The sequence below is a fragment of the Metarhizium acridum genome (genome assembly GCF_019434415.1).
Source record: "Metarhizium acridum strain ARSEF 324 chromosome Unknown scaffold_405, whole genome shotgun sequence".
In the NCBI taxonomy this organism is placed as follows: Eukaryota; Fungi; Ascomycota; class Sordariomycetes; order Hypocreales; family Clavicipitaceae; genus Metarhizium; species Metarhizium acridum.
In genome coordinates this window covers 152504-171179 of record NW_027094034.1, presented here as the reverse complement: position 1 = coordinate 171179, position 18676 = coordinate 152504, and the positions used below count along the sequence as shown (strand labels likewise).

The window sequence follows — 18676 nt, the reverse complement described above, 5'->3', positions numbered from 1 at the left end:
ATGCAAGCCATGACGGAACTCTGCGGACTGGAAACTTGGAAACTGAAGTCGACGGCATGTACAATACCTCACAGAAGCCGATCCGAAGGCAAGCGGCGGTAGAATCCGACAAGACGGCGGCTAACGCTTTGCTCTATATCGAACCGCAGCAGTCTTGATCATTTAGATAGCGAACAAAATGGCATAGCATGCTTATTCTTTGGCTGGGCGTATATACTATGTATAGCCCTTCTCGAGAAACAAAGTATACCAGACTTTTACACCAGTACACCATCACAAAGACACGACGAGCCAGAAGCTGGGCTGACGGTAGACCTTGGCAACGCTGCTTCCAGACCCTAGGAGTCGACTGTCAGGCGCGAAAGTCAGAGAGTAGAATTGGTCTGTGTGATAAGTAAAGGAGAGATATATCCCTCGCGTTTGCAACTTCCAGATCCTGCATCACGTTGTGAGCTGCGGTCCTCCAAGGGGAAGCTTTTGCCAAGTTTAACTTTTGCCAAGGGGCAGATTCACATACCCGATCTTCTTGTCTTCGCACCCAGTTGCCGGGTACTGGCCATTAGGGCTAAAGCAAACGCTGCGAATATAAACGCCGTCTCTGATACCGCATTGGCCACAGGGGTGCACCAATGTGCAGACTGTGGTTCCGAGGTAGGCGTCAAACATCTGAGCAAGTCTGGTCACATCCGGTTGCCACTCTCGCACCATCAGGACTAAATGCGAGCAGCAGACAAAACTTGCATGTGGTATTGTGCATACCATTTCCACGTCTATGACACGACGCACATCAGAATCGAAGATGGCTCACCAGTCGGCACAGACCTTCTTCAATCCTGGTGCGATTTGCTCAATGTTGAGGTCGGCTAAGCACCAGTGGCTTGCCTCCTCTCACGAGCTGCGGTTGCTTTACCGCCATCATGCTCCACGGGTGGATTGATGGTGCGGACATGGATGTCGTGTAGCTGCTGTTGGAGCTCATCACGCTCTCGCTCATACCTAGGGCAACGGGGAGCGGAGGTACGGGTGTCAACTTTTCTTTCTTCGGTAATAGCCAGTATGTGTATGGGAGGCCGCCGGTCATCTCTCGCAACAACTTGATTGATTGGTGTTCCTTCTTCATTTCTAAAATTCGTTGCTGCAGCAATCAAATCTCGTCCACTTGCGCCCATACTGGAGGGCACCCCAAAGTTCATACTGGACGAGGACTCGAGGCTACAGTGCAATGACTGACCTTGCATTTGGCTCTCTTCATTCCGTGTTAGCTGTGTTTCAAAAGCCCTGTTGGCTCGTTCCAAGAGGTCTTTGAACCCTTTGCGGATATAGTGGCTAGCTTCGTGGGATGGGAACAAAGAAACTGTTTAACGGCTGATGGGAGCTTCACGGGCAAGCGCAAGGTTTGGCAGACGGTTGGACAGTGACAGGCCTGGTCCGGGTCTGTTGATAGGGCGGTGGGCATTGAAGAACACAGCGCGGCTTCCGGGAATCAATGAGCTAACACACTGGTTCCACGTTCCTTTTGATGCTTGGGAGCCGATGAACTATATACGATTGGTCGAGGTATGATGAAATAACCAAATTGTTTCGTAGTGATTCGCCAAATCCCGCTCACATTCCGCCACTACCAGTCCAACCTCGGGAGAAGAATAGGTAGAGCCAACTAGGCTTGACGAATGCGTGGAAAAGGCATAGGTCACGGTCATCTTGGGCTTGGAATCAGAGGGGATTTCTCAGTAAATGGTCCGCCACGTATACGTATAATCAGGATACACTTCACAGAGCACAAAGTAACAAATTGACTTCAAATTTCGAGGCGGCGCTACAACCCTACCATTGTCCCAACACGGTTTAGCGGACGGCAGGGCTCCCGGACAAGCCCCACAATGCCCCCGGCGCCCCTCTTCGCAAACTCACCTTACCCACGGAGGCCCTGATTGTCTACATGATGGGTAGTCTAGCTTGCCTCTGTTCGAAGGATTTGCGTGGAAAGCCTGAGTGAACCATAGTCTAGGCTCGAGCAGCGCCAGACACTGCCTTTACCGTCGCCGCCCTACTCTTTGTCGGCCTTCCTCAGGCTCTGCCTCGGGGATATTTTTATGTCTAGGCTCTTGATCATGTACATTAGTGGCTCTCTGCACGGACTCAGCCAATGTCGGGTACGGTTTGCATTTTGGTGTTTGTGTAGTCCGTGCGTCCTGTATATGGGGTTATTGGTTCATCTATAACACGGAATTTTGGCCACTATTAACTGACGCCAATCACGTTGTTTGTAACAAGAGATATAGAGGGAAGGGATAAGGTAGACTACTGGGCCATGTATTTGATTTTTTCCTTTCTCTCCCACTCATTATGAACCTGTTCTGACCTGCCATAACCCGTCCAACTGAACACGTTGTCCGTAGCGTATGCAAATTGCCGGGCGCCTTGGTCGTCGTTGGGGTATATTTTTGGGTAGAGGTGAGTATAAGTGGTAGACTCTAAAGTAAGCCACCAGAAAGTTGAACCTCATGAGAAGTGGTCAAGGTGAGAGTGTAGCAGCCAGACACATGTATCAGCTCCTCTTCTGATTCACGTGGTATAGGTCGCAAGACGTATACATATCTACACTATGGTCAAGTACCAGTCATGATCGTAAAGAAAAAGGCTACACATAGCTTGCACGCTATTCGATAGTGCAGCTATTGCTTGCTTTTAAGATGGGAAATAAAAGCTCCTCCTGTCCCGTTTCCACACTGGCGTTGTTGATGCCTAGACGATTTCAACGGATATAACTGGACGGACCCTTTTGGGTAAGGCTTTACGTGAACGCTATATACTCTCGGCCGTAAGCTTTGCCATGCTAGGTCGTTGTCGCATTCAGCACACCATGGCCACAGCAACATCTGGAGCGTAACTCAACATTGGCTATTTAGTGGCGTCAAGTAGCATCAATCGCTGAGTGGTTGGCCCCATTGCCTTCATGGGGTGGTTCGAATGTTCTGAGAGGACGCTGATGGTTGGTTGTTCCATAAAAGCCGGCTGGTGCCCTTTAATGTTATCCTTTAATGGCTTTAATGTCGCAACTCAGACATGTCTGGCGCAATTTTATTCACAGCCATTTGATGCCTTCCATGCCAATCCCCAGAGCATGCTGCGTCTGGGTCCCACGCTGCGCTCCCATCACCAGGCCATGACGCTTCCCATTCATCTACTCCCATCGGAACGTTTACGAGGTATACTGCACTTTGTCGCTACATGAGGTGCCTCTTCTGTCGTACGTGTGAGTGTCGACTTTCGCACCGGCTTCGGGACCAGATTCCGGGGCATAAGGAATACATGCACCGGAGGGCATCATCCTCACTGTTAGTGTGGAAGCCGGGTGCTTGGACGGATTGACGAGAGAGGCACTCAATGAAGCGGTGCATATATGGTGCCGATCTGCAACGGTACCCATCCCTCAGGGGGTTATAAGCTGAACCGAGAGGCCCCAGGGAGGTACGACAATTGGGCGTTGAACGAAATGCCGAGGGTGTTGCAGTGTGATGGTATGTTGAATACTGGTATACGGAATACCGTCACCGTCATATATATATCGCAATACAGTCTCCATCAGCAGGAGGCCTCCAATTTCGGCAGACCTGTTCAATAAATGCTAAGTGTGGTCCCAACGACTACTTTACTTCTTCTCTATTTCGACATTTATTCTATGTCGTCGGCAGCATCCCGCAGTTGCCGGATACTCTCGGCGACACACGCATGGCAAGTCCAGCGCCAGCGGGGAAAACATCTGAAGTCATTCTAGACAAGATCCGGCGATGCCCCAGGATGAACTGTGAATTCGTCCTGGCATAATTCAGGTCCAAGCCCACGACCATGAGCGGAAACGGGGCCTGGAATCGACGCCTGTCCGTCTGGCGAGCCACGAGAAAAGGCGTGGTCTCGTCGGTTTGCGCAGTTTCACATGACAAAGGCAACAAGAGCGCCAAAGTGAGGGGGTGATTGAAGCTGACATCAGCACCAAGTTTTCGGGCTCAATTACATAACGTCGACTACTCCTAGTTTCTTCCGAATTTGACCCGCGTCTCTTTTGCTTTTTGTAGCCTATAGAGCGGCGCATTTTGACTTTGCAAGGCGGTACGGCCACGGAGTTGTGCACATAAAAAAACCCGGCAAGTATGACTTCCATCAGCGGCGAATGTGACGCCAAGTTCGCCAATGTGAGGCAGCTTTTGCAGCAGCAGTTGGCTTCCGGAGACGGACTAGGCGCATCAATCTGCGTCAATATCAACGGCAAAACAGTCGTCGATATTTGGGGAGGACACGTCGACGCCGACCGCACACAGGCTTGGACAAAGGACACATTGTGCGCCGTTTGGTCAACGACAAAGTGTGTGACGAACCTCGCTGCGCTGGTATTGATTGATCGCGGGCTTCTTGGTCCAGACGAAAAGGTTGCCACGTACTGGCCGGAATTCGCGGCAAATGGAAAGGAAAACGTCGAGGTCCGGCACTTGTTGAGCCACACGTCGGGCCTGGCGGCTTGGGACAGCCCGGTCACGGCCGAGGATATCTACAATGTGCCAGACGCTGCGGCAAGGCTGGCCGGCCAGTCGCCTTGGTGGACACCGGGTACGGCTTCTGGATATCATCTCGTAAGCCAAGGCCACCTCGTGGCAGAACTCGTCAAAAGAGTCAGTGGCAAGTCGCTCAAGGAATTTGTTCGGACAGAGATTTCGGAGCCTCTCGGTGCCGACTTTCATATAGGCGCCCAAGAGAAGGATTGGGAACGAATCTGTGATGTGATTCCGCCCCCGCCGCCGTCCACACCCTCGGGGAATGTCGACATGGATGGTGTCCAGACGGCGGCGTTCATGGGTACTCCCATGAAAGCAGAGTACGCGGGGACTCCCGAATTTCGCAAGGCGGAAATGGGTGGCATGGGCGGTTTTGCAATGCTCGGTCCATCGCGGCCATCCTTTCAGTCATCAGCCTCGGTGGCTCTGTAGGTGGGAAACGACTCCTCTCGGAGAGGACAATAGATTTGATCTTCAAAGAGCAGGCCAGTGGCAACGATTTGGTTCTCCGTGTTCCAATTACGTGGGGGACTGGATTCGCTCTCCCCAATGGATCCGTGCCGAATGGATGGTTTCCAAAGGGCCGAATCTGTTACTGGGTTGGATGGGGTGGTTCCCCGGTGTCATGGACTTGGATCGGAAGATGACTATAGGCTACGCTCCTAATAAGATGGGCGAGGGGGTGGTTGGGACCGCGCGCACCGAGGCATACGTTCGCGCGATATATTCAGCATTGTCCGAATCTGGGATATCCGGCTAGACAATATAGCTAGTACTGAGCCGAGAGAGAATTTTGCTGCTGGTGGTCTATTTGAGCAAATTTCTATTGTTATGGATGTGCTAGTAACGCTGGTAGGTCGAAGGCCAACCGTCCCTCGAGGCTGCTTAGATTATACGCCTGAGCTTCGTGGGCTGTTGCGAAGATGCCATCGGCTAATAACAAGTACGGACAACGCGATTATACCATCTTATTTTTTTCTACTTCCGCAGCTAGTTAGAACTTCTCAAACAGTCAAGCTAATCCTACACAACCGCCTATTTATATAATTTCCTATTGCGGCAATTACGAATAGCAAGCGCCTTCGAAACTCAGTCTCGGTCTGACAAAGTCAAGGAGCATCGATTCCTGTAAGGGTCTCCAAGGTTATCAAATCAATTTCTTTAAATTATGCACATGATGATACATTAAAGGTGTTGTTTTTAACTTGGTTGGATAGAAATCTCCCTCTTGCAAGGCAAGGTACCGAATTGGTCAAATGAATCGTATCCAATACAAGTCTTATGCACATCACAGACGAGCTAGGTCTTGCTGGCCACGTTCTAATAACGGAATGAATAGACACAATACCAAACACCACCATCCAGCTTACCGTCACACTCTGCGGCGGTGCCAAGTGATGGGCTGACCAGCAGAAACAAATCTATGAGACCATGGATACATGATGGCCGAATATGGCAAGGCGTACAGCTGGGACAAACTCCGACTTCGGAATAGCCTTGCCGAAGAGGGGGTGCAGTGGAACTCTCCGAGGGCATCAAAAGGCAACTGTGGTCCTTTTAAGATGGAAAGGGTGGGGGAACTGTCAAAATAGGCCTTCGAGGCGTCCAACCCTTGAACTTGGCTTCTTGCCAACAGCAAAGAATTTAGTCGTAGAGGTATTGCACTAGTTACTAGTCCTTCATATGTACCTCTTGATGGCGCTCTTAAGGCGCCAGACTGTGCTCTCTCACCTCCACGGGAATTGTGCTCGGAAACTCGGCACCCGTCATAAGTTCAGCTTTGGCTAGATAACAAGGACTGAATGGCTTCTAGGTACCGATAAGGGCCGTATTCACTCGCCGCTTCAGAATGGCTTGCGCCGTACGATACGACCATTAGCCAAGGCAGTTGCTGTCAGCGTGACACTAGCCTCACCATATTTAGTGTTACCAAAGGATCTCAATGGCCTAGAGCCGTCAGGTCGGCTGAGGAATGCAGTCAAGAAGAGCGCATTATAGGACTTTTATTTAGAACAAGACGCCAAGTCCACCGAGCGTGGCCGCCCCGTCTCCCAGCCGTGTATGAGCATGTATAATTGAGATGATCCAATCTGTTGAGCATGTCCCCGAATGCGTCTGCGTTCGTATATGGTGTCCACTAGGCGTTTACTATATACAATCAACCACTACCAGTACTGACAGCATGAGAAATCAACGCTTGTCGCAACGCTGCGGCCGAATTGAGAATAATGCCCAACACCGCGGCGTACCCTGCAGTCAAGGGCACAACATCCTTCAATTCATTGACCCTCGCGATCATGAATACCACCCAGACGGCCACAAAGCTGACGACTATGATGACTGGCGCTAGATTCGCTGTAAGGGTGTCTGTAGCGGCGGGAGTCAACGTCTCAACGAAGATGAGCACAATAGGTGTAAGAAGGAAAGCGTAGGCGGCCACAAGTGCCATGCCACGATCCCAAAAACGTCTCAATTTACTCCTCATGTTGCTGAGATATCTTTTGCCCCAGACGGGCTCGTCTTTCGGGCTCCATGGACCGGCGGGAATCACCATCGGTTTCGCACCTTGAAAGCTAATCTCGGGACCAGCGAGTCGTGCGAAGTCAATCCCAGCCTTGTTCATTTCTTCAAAGAGGATCTTGTGGTCGACCCGCCGCTCGGAGGATGCGATGAAGGGGTCGTCCCGTGTCCTGATGAATTGGACCATGTAGTCGTAGTCTTGGACGGCTTTTACTGCGGTCAAGATCATGTTAGCAGCCAGCCCGCGGCTTGGGACCGACTTGTGTGTTTTCGTACTGTAGGCCTGGAGATCTTGCTCCCAGCTGGATTCCGGTTCCTGTCCTTTGTCTACCATGAAGGCTACGTGACGGATCAATTTAATTTGGAGCTTTCTCATGTGCATTCTCTGCAGCTCCGTGAAATCTACTCGGAAGCCCTTTCTGCCACGTAGGTTCTTGTCCTGGTCCCGATGAAGAACATAACGGATCCAAAAGTTCAACGAGTCTCTGTTCGATATTGGCCATACGAGGTTTGCCCGGTGATGATTGATGAGCCAGTCAAACGAGTCACTTGGCTCGTAAATATGGCGATTGTCGACATTATTGTTCGCCATTGGGAGGCACACTGTCTGTCCGGGCGTGGACGGACAGAGCGGCGTAGTTTTTAAACTAGTACAAGATAGTGGTCAAGTCTGACAACGCATCATGAGGCTGTCGGGGGGGAAAGGAGCCAGCTCGTGGGGTTCTGGGTTGAAATAGGAATGCATCAAGATGTGAAGTCACCGCCTGGGTGTGATCATCGCGCCACCGCCACGTCTCGCACCTGAGATGGAAACATCATGCGGCTTCTCGCCACTGCAAAACTTTATTTCCCATCGCAACTTCAAAAATAGAAAGAGTGAGCCAAGGCTAGAAAACATTTTCGAGGATACCTAGAGGGCTCCTGGGGTCAGCGGTCCGTCTCTTAAACCCTCCCGAATCTCTAGCTCCATCTAGTCAGTACTGTTTTCTCTTGTTCCTATTTTAATCATCCGTGGCTCTATGCAATGCGTTAAACACCCTGCGTACGCTCTTCACAAACCATTGTATTGTTCATACATCAATATGCCTGATTAAAGCGTCTGAGAGCCCGGTTCTCAGGGGAAATGCTCTAATCTTTGACGTTATGTTAGCCCCAAGCAGTCAGCAAAGCGGCCTCCAAGGTAACGTAGAGTGCAATAAACTGGGAGCCGATAGTCTGTTGGACAACGGTCCTGGTAGCAGAGCTCAAGATCAACAAGAAGCCAACCGGGAAACAGAACAGGGAGTCGGACAGGGAGCACCACGGGAAATCAAAAGGAAAATCGCAAGGATTGTCGCAAGGGTTTTCGCAAGGGAAATCCCACGGGACACAACACAGGAAGTTACGCAGGAAGTTACTCCGCGGGAAATTATACCACAGGAAGATGCACCACAGGAAGATGCACCACAGCAAGTTGCGCAGGACATTCAGCAGCCTGTCAACCAACCGGCTAACCAACAAATCCAACTCATCAGAGCCACGATGACTCGAGAGTCACGGTGGCTACAGTTGACGTTCCCAGTCGGCTCCGACCGTCTCGTGGATGAATTCTGCACCGAGGTCAACCGAAATCTGTCTATTATGCGTACAACTATAGCATCGTCTGCCTACATTCCAGATCCAGGTCCAGGCTGCCGAGTGATGTTGCCGGTGCATGGGCTCGTGCGAGTGACTCCGCCGCCGACGCCGACGCTGTATTTCGGGAGCCAGAGGGCTGCGAAGAGGTTCAAGAAGCACACCTTTGTGTTTGAGCACCCATCTGAAGATGAAGAGTCCCAAAAGGCGTTGTATATGCCTGACATGTCGATTGGTGTGTTCCGGGAGAAGTTGAGTAGTAAGGGATCAAGGGTTTGGAGCTGGTGGCCGAACCCCAACTCTCATCTTCGTTCTCGGCCGTTTCGACTTTGACCCTACTACCTACCCCAGTCACCAGCACACGGAAACCACAGCGGAGTCGGAAGCGAACCCCAGACAACACGGGGTACAGTCGGATAAAAGGGCTGGGGGGTAGAGCTAAAGTACTCGGGACGCTATGTATATATAGTTGGTAACGACCAAGTAGGCTCCGCCCAAGAGTAAACGGCCACCAATAAACTTATCCAGATTTGTACTTGTATTTAGTTTAAATAGTATATCTCGTTCATATTCTCTCAAACGTCATTCCGGGATGACGGTTAGTTGGGCCGTAACGCTCTGTATGGCATTCCCTCAACCCAACATATTGACTCCCAATACAAACGGGCCTGCCAACTCTATCCCTACTGGCCCTGGAGTCTCGGCGACCCATATTCTCGAAATAACGAGATGGTGCAAAGACACCGAGTTGGCTTGCGGGCTGCCGATCAACCTGCAGCACTTTTGCAATGGCGGCTTCATGGTTGATCACACAAGGGGACAGGTACCAGTCGACGATTTCTTTCCTGCCGCCCCGTGGCGCACTACTTCCCATAACATTCCATCACATGCTCTGCTCAGCTCAGCTCGGCAGCTTTCTGCTCCGTTTCGAGATTTGAGCGTAGTCTCTGCAAGGGGCGGGTAGAATGGGAACTGCACACAATGTCTCGTTTCCTGTGAGCAGTCGGTCGCCTACTTTATTCATTCGACTGTACATTGGAATGTCAGCTCTGGCTCTGCTGAAGACAAAGGTGAAATGTCGCAAGGAAAATGTCCCCGTACCGGAGCATATCATCTCCGTCGCGACACCTCCGTGACGCCATTACTGGGTTGCAGAAACTTTATTTTGACTTTTCAGCTAAAGGCGCCCCGGGTGCGTCAGGCAGGTTGACCAAAGGTTTATGGTATACTGCGACGTTTTTGTGGCCAAGGTATCCCCCTTTGCACGAGATTATGGTCTCCGGGCCATCTGGCATGCCTGTAGCTCCGCAAGAGACGGACCTGTCCTCGAATTCGCGGCTCTGCCGATACATAATGAAGAAGAGGTCTAGGATAGAGGCATGGCGTATAGTCCCCCGAGCAAGGCATAAAGACTCGTCAATTTAGGACAAAGTATCGGAGGTAATGACGCGCTGTTTGAACCCATGAGTACATTTCTACGCTTTTATTATCAATTCTAGTTGCAAAATACCCTAGCAATGTCTCGAAGCGAGAGCCCAGAACAGCCAGGAGTGCCAGGGGCAGTCTCACAACAGACATCAACAGAGCGGACTCCTTTGCTAGAGAAGGCTGCTTCACCAGAACCGGGCCCTTCAGAAGAACGGCCCTCTTCACCAGAGCCGGGTCCTTCACAAGAGAGGCCGCCTTCACCAGAACTGGCTCCTTTGCAAGAACGGCCTCCTTCACCAGAACCGGGTTCTTCACAAGAACAGCCTCCTCCACAAGAACGACCTCCTACACCGCGGCCAGGGCCACCAGCCCCAGACACAGTCCCAGAGTTTGAAGCTGTGCGGCCCTCCCGGACATGTGTTTGTATCAGGTGGTGCGGCTGCTATTCCCGACCCTCAGTCAGAGGGCCTCGAAAAAAGCGCCGTGGTTCTACAGACTTTGACAAATATTGGAATGCGACGCTAAGGATCTACAACGAATCAGAATGCGAACACACCCGAGAGCAAGGCTTCTATGTATTCACCTACTGGTTGGTCTGGGGCCTGGTGATTGCTCAGCTAATCATCTCGGCATTCATCACCGGCTTCACTGCATTCGCGCCGCCGCCCAGCCAACATGCTCTGAGGTCGATGGCGGACAATCTAAGCCAAATACCTATTGCGGGCCTAGGAGGTGCCACGTTTATAATTACTAGTCTTTTGAGCCTGATGAGAACAGAGCCGGAGAGAAGATGGAGGAACTCCCAAGAGTACAGAAAGGTCATTGACCTCATCACTCAGACCTCGGAAACACTCGAGTACGTCGGTTGGGTCAAGGATGTAAGAATTCCAGACTCTACAGGGACATACCAAGAGCCCACGCAGGCCAATCAACAACCTCCACAGCCTACACAGCCTACACATCGTAAGCACCGCTTTCGGCATGTAGGGGGCCTTATAGAGGACGCATTTCTAGCGTACGAAGCTGCGAAGCGGAATGTGGCTCTCAACAGACCTGGTGATTTCGGTCTGATACCTCCAAGGAGCCCCGTCAATACTGTGGAAGTATGAGGGAGTTAGTATTGCGGCCGTTCCGAAAAGGAAAGTGAAGTGAGAGAAAGCGAGAGGGAGGAAGACAAACGATGAGGAGGTGAGACTAAAAAAAGCAGATATTCATCACATTTTCTCCGACTACTGCTTTGCCGCAAATAAACATGGTGTTATTAGGCTCATGCTGCCAGGACTTGTCATGGTTCACCGCAGCTTGTCTTCTGCCTTCAGGTGCCTTGAACGGGTAGGTTCTTAGTTCAGATGTGTAGGCAATTCCTGCCACCCGATATCGTAGAGACGAGAGTTCACGCGGGTCGAGGCACAACTGGTGGATGTGGCTCAGCTACACCTGGCTGCTGAGCTCGAGTATGCGGAGAAGAGTGTGTGCAGGTAAGCAGTCTTGGATGTGAAGCCGATTCCTAATCCTACACGGATGGATCGTCTAACATTAACGGTATATGTTGGCGCTACTAGCACCTATAAAGAGGGCCACGACAAGCTTTTATAGCTTAGTTATCAGACAACAAGAACTCACAACTTTGGTGTCATTTAAATTAAATAAATATTTATATTAAATTAGAAGAGTCCACACTACATTTCTAAACAGGGCGACACCCCCTACTTCTGCCCTCTAGAGGCAACAGTAGAGTCGCCGCAAGCTCACATGGGGGCAATCTCACATGGGCACTTGGGGCTACGGGAGACCGCACAGTGCAGGCCTCATCCTCTCGACCGAGGGGAGAGGACAAGACTTCACCAGGCCCTGGCCGTGATACAGAGGAGAGGCCCATGCTTCGACCAAACAAATTCATGGGGGTCGGGACGCATCGCGAAATCCAAGCTTGGGTGCTGGGTCATCACCCTCCGAATGAGTCTGGTGGTTCGACGAATCGCGGAAAAAGAAATTTACTGGCGCCTATAACTGGATCCTAACACGGCCGACACTTAGTTATTTGCTGGAATGCCCACCCCGCACCGTGACTAACCGTCCAGATAACCAGTACACGGTTGCCAACCGCCGTTGTGAGCGGCTCATCCCGTCGGCCCCCATGATGCCTTGATTGAGCCACTAGGCTTTGTGTTGGCCTGCTCTCAATGGCATTGCCAGCAGGCCGCAGACGTTGGTCCCAGGGGTTCGCCGCGGTTCGCGCGCGCTTATATCCCATGGCCACGAAAGCGCATGTCCGAGTACTCTTAGGTCCGTTTATCTGTGCGGTCGCCTTCTCACTGGGAGTCAGGCGCGCGTGCCAAGACGGAAAAGGCCTTGCCAGCTTGGCCCTTTCGTGTATAAAGACGTGCCCTTCTTCGTGGAGGAATGACTCTAGTGCTCTTCAACTGCATCCTTCCTCCAACTAAACAAAAAATGCCTTCCGACAAAAATCGTCTGTACGTTGTCTTGTATGCCCGTGGAGGGGCACCAACCATGCCGGGACTCGAAGACACGTAAGTCACTGCAATGCCAGCGCGTCCTTCTTGTTCTGACAGTGACAGATACCACTGGGCTCTCATGGTGGGGCCAAAGACCGAGGATAAATGCAGCACAGGCGCTCGTTTCCACGCAAAAGAGAAAATGCGGTTCGTGGGCACTCCTCCAGTGCCCGAGTCTGTCTGGGAGTACGAGGAGCGGGAGAGCACCATGCTGCCAACGTCGAAGTTTCTTGTTCGCGTCATGATTGGCAAGGTCAAGGACGGAAACAGATTAGAGTCCCTCCTGAGGAACACCCCAATTCGACCCGGGGTGGAGGGGTGGAATTGTGTCGCGTGGGTGAAAGAGGCTATCGAAACGGCTCTGCGGGAAGACAGGGTCCTGGGGACCCCCAAGAATCTTGGCTGGGATTCGATTCGAGATACTGCCATGTGGTATGTCGGGCAGAAGAAGGCCGCCCATCGTTTTGACGGACAGGGGACTTTTGACCAGAACAAGGCTGCAACCTGGGATATGATTGATGGGCTTGAGCGAGCGCCTTGATGCAGGGCAAGTCAATAAATTTGTCAGAAGTCACCAAAGTATTTGCGTCGAATAGTTTCCATCTTCCACTCCTCGGGCGTGGGCGTTATAAACTGATCGACCGGATCCGCCCAAAATGGATTGTGAGGATTCACATATTTCGCAGTTGTGTACTCCCAGTACGCCGGGAACCACCCAGCCGTCTCCCAGTCCACTATTCCCACGACGGTGTCCCCACGGACCAGAATATTGAGGCTGCTCAAGTCACCGTGGGTCAGGACCAACTCATGTTCCGCCTGCCGATAAAAGGCAAAGAGCTCGGCAAGGTCAGGGAACTTGGTGCAGTCGCTGTCCCACGGAATGCCGTCGGTCAGTGCCTCGTGAAACTCGCGAACGGTAGCGTACGGGCCCCAGTAGTCCCGTGATGGCAGACGACAGTCCCAGAGAGGCCCGCCATCGATGCTGCCAACTCGTGTCCCTTCTGGGGGGGGAACGGAGCGAAGTTCCGTGATCATGCCGCGCAGTTGCTCTACTATTCGCGCTTTCGATTCCTCTGAACGGGATAACCAGCCAGCTGCAGCCATTTTTCCTTTGATGTGGCGCATGACTATGTATGATGTTCCCTCGTGGATGAAAGCGTAGTACACCTTGGGCACGGGAATGGATGTGTGTGTGCCGACGAATTGCATCGCGTAGGCTTCGGACAGGTTCCCGGCCCGTTTGGTCTTGATGCAGATATTGGAAATGTGAAAAAGGCCGGTCTGTTTTCTCCAGAGTCTTCGCAAGAGCTTGTGACGCGTTGCTTTGACAAGCAGAAGGATTAGTCTTCGGACTGCGCGTCCTGGCGTCGGCGGCGGCGGCACAGACGCCATCTGCATGTCGTCCACGATTGACTCGGAAGCTAAGCAAGGCAGCCCCGGATTATTTAAACGCGGAGACGAGTCGTCAGAGTAGCCGTCCAAGGACACCGATCCAGGGACGGACGATCAATCTTTCGTGAATGTGGACAGCTTGGAGTGGCGTAACCAATTGACTTCCTGCACAGCGACGAGAGGGGCGAGAGTCTGAGGCACGAAACGGACCGACCCACTGGACAACACGACCACGTGATAATTATGAGAGACCCTCCACTCGGCAGAGAGCTGCTCCCGAGGTGTAGAAGGTACAAGACTTGAAAAAAGCCACGTAAGTTTATATGACCATTATAGCGCATTACCAAAAAATTTCATCGTTACATTAGAGCTTTTTTTTTGTTTCACAACTGGATATTTCAAGATGCTTGAGAACCAAGTTCCAACGGCACCTCTCATTTGACTGGAGGATGCCTCTTTGGTTCTGTTCGATTTCGAGTGTCATTCGATGAGGACTTCAAATGGCCCCCAATGGTGAGCTCGCATTCCACTCCAACTGCCTTGTTTGTATGCAAGAGATAAAAACGAGACAAGAGCTGAAACTACAAAGTCTAGTCCTGCGCTTGTCAATGGACCATGGGTCGGAAATTCACCGCCTCGTTGCTTGCTCAGTTCCTTGCGATTCGGAGGCTGAGCCTAGCACCCTCGCTCAAAGATTCATCAACATGTGCCGAGTACGAGTCATCTCCCGGTGTCCTCAGAGGATTCTGCAGCCGCTGCGGCTCGTCCTTGAGTTACCGAAGCCTCAAGTATCCAGAAGTAGTCGACGTCTTCATCGGCTCCTTGGATGAGAAGTGGCTTTCTAATCATACGGCTGTGGCGAAAATACTTGCGACTCCTAGTGGATACCATGCTTGGCTTCGCAATCTCATACCGGGAATAACAGATCTTCTCAAGGGCTGTCCTGGATACGTGGAGGGAGCTTCCTCCGAGTTGAAAGCCATCACAAGTACCACTCCTTTGTAGCAATCATGACAATGCAAAACTGGAAAGATTTTGCCTTGTACCCAATATAAAAATTTCCACTTCTGTGCACAAGTACTGCTTAGTCTGCCGGGCGGCTCTCGTAGGCATGTAGCTACCTACATACTATTGTTGTCGTTTCTCGAAGAAGAAAAAAATTAAATAAACAATTTACGTCTATTGGATGATTAATTCAGCATAATGGCCACTTTTGCCGGCGCACTTGCAGCAGATAGTCCCCAGTCGCTATCACAAAGGATATTTCTTGCCTTGTAATGCTAGCATATCAGCTCTCAATCTCAACACCATAGACAACCAGGTCAACGACAGAAGCAACAAGGTCTTCTTTAAAATTAAGCTCTCTAATGCCGAGACCATTTTTCACAAAACAAAACTATTTCGGACAACTTGGTCAGAACAAGACATCACAGACAATGGTACAATGACTGATGTTGTCTTGAATGAATGACTTGATTGATCTTGACACCCTGGCGACTTTCAGCATGTATAAAAAGGGCCCCAATTTCTAGTTAGATAGCTTCAATACCAAAGAGAATTTTGCTCTTTTCTATTCGTAGCTACCCTTTTGTGATAAACATTAAAGCCTAACATGTTTTGAGTCATGGGCGGATACTTCAATTTCCACTCTGAAATCGTCTTGACTGTCCACATTGGCCGATGATCGGGCATATATCGATCCAAGTTACGAGTCATGGCTGCTATGGCTTTGTTGTTAAGGGGCACGTGGTATGAATTAATGCGAAACACCTGTGACCAGCCTTGACCCCCAGCAGTTTTCAAGCAAAGCTCCACGTTCGCAAAAGCCTGGTACATTTTCTCATTGATTTCCCTTTTCAATACTCCCGTTGGCGGATCCCAGCCGCATTTTGAAAGCACTGTTAGTCAGGAGTGAAGCCGTCAAGGTTCAGGAGCCATGTACCTTGGCCGGAGCATTCAATACGATCGCTCACACGAAACGCTTGATTATAGCCGAACCTCTTTAGGTTCTGCTGGCCCTTACTCTCGTAGACATGGTGCGTGAGTTGTGGCATGATATGATTGCGCGAGTGAGAAAAAGAAAAGTGATTGTGAATGTGTATATTAGTGGGATTATCAAATGTATTTAGTTCACCGTGGTCAGGAGCAAATGCGTGCTCTATTCAAGTACAACTTCTTTCATCCTTATCTCTATTACATGGCACACGTCATTTTGTAAAGTGTGCCGGTTCTGAGACGGCAAACTTGAGTTGAGCGCCACTTACCTCTCCTGGGTTAGGGTTTTGGTGTGACATTCGAAAATTACAAATGCCGGACTGCGTCCCAAAGCCTCTCTCGGACTAGTGCTTCGATTCGTGTTAGCAATTTGAAAGATTCCAAACCGTTGACTTCACCTTCAATAGCCCTTAGAGTCTGTGAGTTTCACTTGCATCGCTTACATGTCAAAGTCTATTGTGCCCATGTTGCCATGCGTATATTATTACATCAATCTTCAGATTCGACCCGTAATAACCTCTGACTTACGCTAATTCTCGCAAATTTGGTCAATTTTCCCTGTCTGAAGAAATGTACCAATGTTGTATTCATCCCACAAAAATTTCCAATATATTGTAGCTCGGAGCTCTTATCTTCCTAGCCAGTCGGCGACCCTCGCTACTTATCAGTGATCACAGAAGACACTCGGAAAATTTGTTGACCTACGGACACAATGGCTTATATTGTACACCAGGGATAGTACTGTAGTAGCTACCGCAGCCGGTATAGATCCTGTTATTCAGAGCTTTAGCTGCAGACTGGAGGGGAAAAACTATATAAACAGTCGCATATTCCTTAAAGTCTGCACTGAACTGAGTACATCGAAACCACCGAACTACACCGCGATCTATATCCACGAAAGGCAAATCATTTGGCTCAGACAACACGTCTCCTTGCAGGTAAATGCTTGCCCATGCCTGACCGATGCTCCTAAACAATACACTTGCTAAAACAATCTCAAGAAACCAACCATGTCTGCCGAAATTATGTTGACGGGCCTGGTGCGGGAGAGAAAATTGGAAATAAGTTTTGGTATTTGCAGGCTATACACCTTGGTGATACTGTGAAATGTTCCGGTCAAGGTGGCTGGGACGCCGACGGCAATGTTCCTGTTGAAGATGCCGCTCAACAGGTCAATAATGCATTCGAAAATATCGATCGACTCCTACAAGCTGCTGGACTCGGGGGATGGGAGGATGTCATATCAGTTCGCTCTTACCATGTAAGCATGTCGAAAACGTTGGACTTGTACGTTACACGCCTTAAACAGCGAATCCCCTGCCACAGGCCTGTTTCTACAGTTCTAGGGGTACCAGAGCTGGCTGATGCAGGAATGCTTGTTGAGAATAAAGCAGGGCCAAACCTTGAGAGTCACGTTGTTGGACGCGTTGTAAAACATGATTGCCTTGGACGTGAAGAGGATGAATAGAGGTGAATAGGATGTTTAGCTCTGAGTAATGGCGCCAAAATTTCTCTTGCGACTTTCAACTCATTCATTCCCTCGGTACTGCTAAAGTGGCCTAAGTTGCAGCCGTTGCATTACGAGCTAACTCTGTGCCCCTATCTTCTTGTTCGGTTACAAGAGAGAGCATCCAAGGAACTCTGTTTACAGATGTAGCAAGCGGGACATCTGAATACGAAAGCCTTGCAATCCCAAAGAGTCCGCCAGATATATGTGCTGATATTTCATATGGCTAACGGCGAGCCTTTATTAACCTTAATATTAGCATTACAAGCAACCGTCTCCTCTAGTTTACCTTATTATTGATCAATCCGTCTGCACCTCGGTGGTTACATGCCACACAAACGTAAATCTTGCGATAACTAGGTAGCCCGGCTATGGCTTGGATCAGCTATACAAGTATGATGATTTACTAGCTCCGTATAGCAATTTATGATGAGAACCGCGAAGACTTGCCGTATACTAATAGAATCGGCAATGCTGATGTGTTCGTGCGCAACAGCAGGAATACGCGGTACATCTTTTTCTAGCATTACCGTGCGCATTCTTGCTGTCCCATTCTGCCTGGTCTGCGTCTTCTTTCCGTTGATCAGTCCCTAGTCCTCTAGGACTGTCAACCGATTCTCAGACGGCTAGGCGACTTTGCTGTAGCAAGGACGGTTACTATGACTATGGCAGTGCCTGCTGTGAGTTATTTGACATTTTTATAGCATTGAGGAGATACTGATTGTTCTCTAGGCTCAAAGGAAAAGTGCTTCACTAGGGCTCTTCTTGATATGTATTTGGCTTTTGATGCATCCACGCAGTTATTACTTTCTCAACTTGCGAGTTGCTGCTTGATTATCTTCTTCCACTTCAGTTCTGCCTCTGAAGCATGCGTTTTGAACCCTTGGATGCCATTTGCAACTCCGCTCGAGTCGACATCCCAAACTCCACTCTCAATCAACAACATCCACCTTTCCAAGACCTCTGCCGACGGGGACCTCGTCCTTGGTCCCAAGGACACAGAGTTTCAAAGTCGATGATGGGGGACAACCCGGACGGGTGAATGAGACGCACGGTATCCACATTGTAATTGTCCAAACAGTCTGTACATAGACCAGCTCTTCGAGCAACGGCAAATTTGCCAGCGCCATAATCCTTTTCAAATGAGCTTATTT

At 50.3% G+C, this 18676-nt stretch overlaps 7 protein-coding genes across 7 annotated transcripts; 5 read left to right on the top strand and 2 right to left on the bottom strand.

Moving 5' to 3' along the window:
• Positions 1-4084: 4084 nt before the first annotated feature.
• J3458_016842 (uncharacterized protein) lies at positions 4085-6191 on the top strand. The gene is made up of 2 exons (XM_007811001.2): positions 4085-5678; positions 5768-6191. Exon 1 carries the CDS (start codon positions 4152-4154, stop codon positions 4980-4982), a length of 831 nt encoding a protein of 276 aa, XP_007809192.2. The 5' UTR covers positions 4085-4151; the 3' UTR covers positions 4983-5678; positions 5768-6191.
• A 517-nt stretch (positions 6192-6708) lies between these two features.
• On the bottom strand, positions 6709-7662 carry J3458_016841 (uncharacterized protein; the record flags this gene model as incomplete). Its single annotated transcript, XM_066121018.1, has 2 exons — positions 6709-7283; positions 7347-7662. 2 exons carry the CDS (start codon positions 7660-7662, stop codon positions 6709-6711), a joined length of 891 nt encoding a protein of 296 aa, XP_065973950.1.
• A 551-nt stretch (positions 7663-8213) lies between these two features.
• Positions 8214-9017, top strand: J3458_016840 (uncharacterized protein; the record flags this gene model as incomplete). Its single annotated transcript, XM_007810999.2, has 1 exon — positions 8214-9017. The coding sequence occupies one exon, from the start codon at positions 8214-8216 to the stop codon at positions 9015-9017; it is 804 nt and encodes a 267-aa protein (XP_007809190.1).
• A 1184-nt stretch (positions 9018-10201) lies between these two features.
• J3458_016839 (uncharacterized protein) lies at positions 10202-11221 on the top strand (the record flags this gene model as incomplete). Its single annotated transcript, XM_007810998.2, has 1 exon — positions 10202-11221. The coding sequence occupies one exon, from the start codon at positions 10202-10204 to the stop codon at positions 11219-11221; it is 1020 nt and encodes a 339-aa protein (XP_007809189.2).
• A 1402-nt stretch (positions 11222-12623) lies between these two features.
• On the top strand, positions 12624-13169 carry J3458_016838 (uncharacterized protein; the record flags this gene model as incomplete). Its single annotated transcript, XM_007810997.2, has 2 exons — positions 12624-12643; positions 12692-13169. The coding sequence occupies 2 exons, from the start codon at positions 12624-12626 to the stop codon at positions 13167-13169; spliced, it is 498 nt and encodes a 165-aa protein (XP_007809188.2).
• A 23-nt stretch (positions 13170-13192) lies between these two features.
• J3458_016837 (uncharacterized protein) lies at positions 13193-14026 on the bottom strand (the record flags this gene model as incomplete). The annotated part of the gene is made up of 1 exon (XM_066121017.1): positions 13193-14026. One exon carries the CDS (start codon positions 14024-14026, stop codon positions 13193-13195), a length of 834 nt encoding a protein of 277 aa, XP_065973949.1.
• Positions 14027-14635: 609 nt separating this feature from the next.
• On the top strand, positions 14636-15025 carry J3458_016836 (uncharacterized protein; the record flags this gene model as incomplete). Its single annotated transcript, XM_007810996.1, has 1 exon — positions 14636-15025. The coding sequence occupies one exon, from the start codon at positions 14636-14638 to the stop codon at positions 15023-15025; it is 390 nt and encodes a 129-aa protein (XP_007809187.1).
• Positions 15026-18676: the final 3651 nt, after the last annotated feature.

What these genes read in the sequence shown, in the direction of transcription:
- J3458_016842 (XM_007811001.2), top strand. Translation starts at nt 4,152, where the DNA reads ATGACTTCCATCAGCGGCGAATGTGACGCCAAGTTCGCCAATGTGAGG.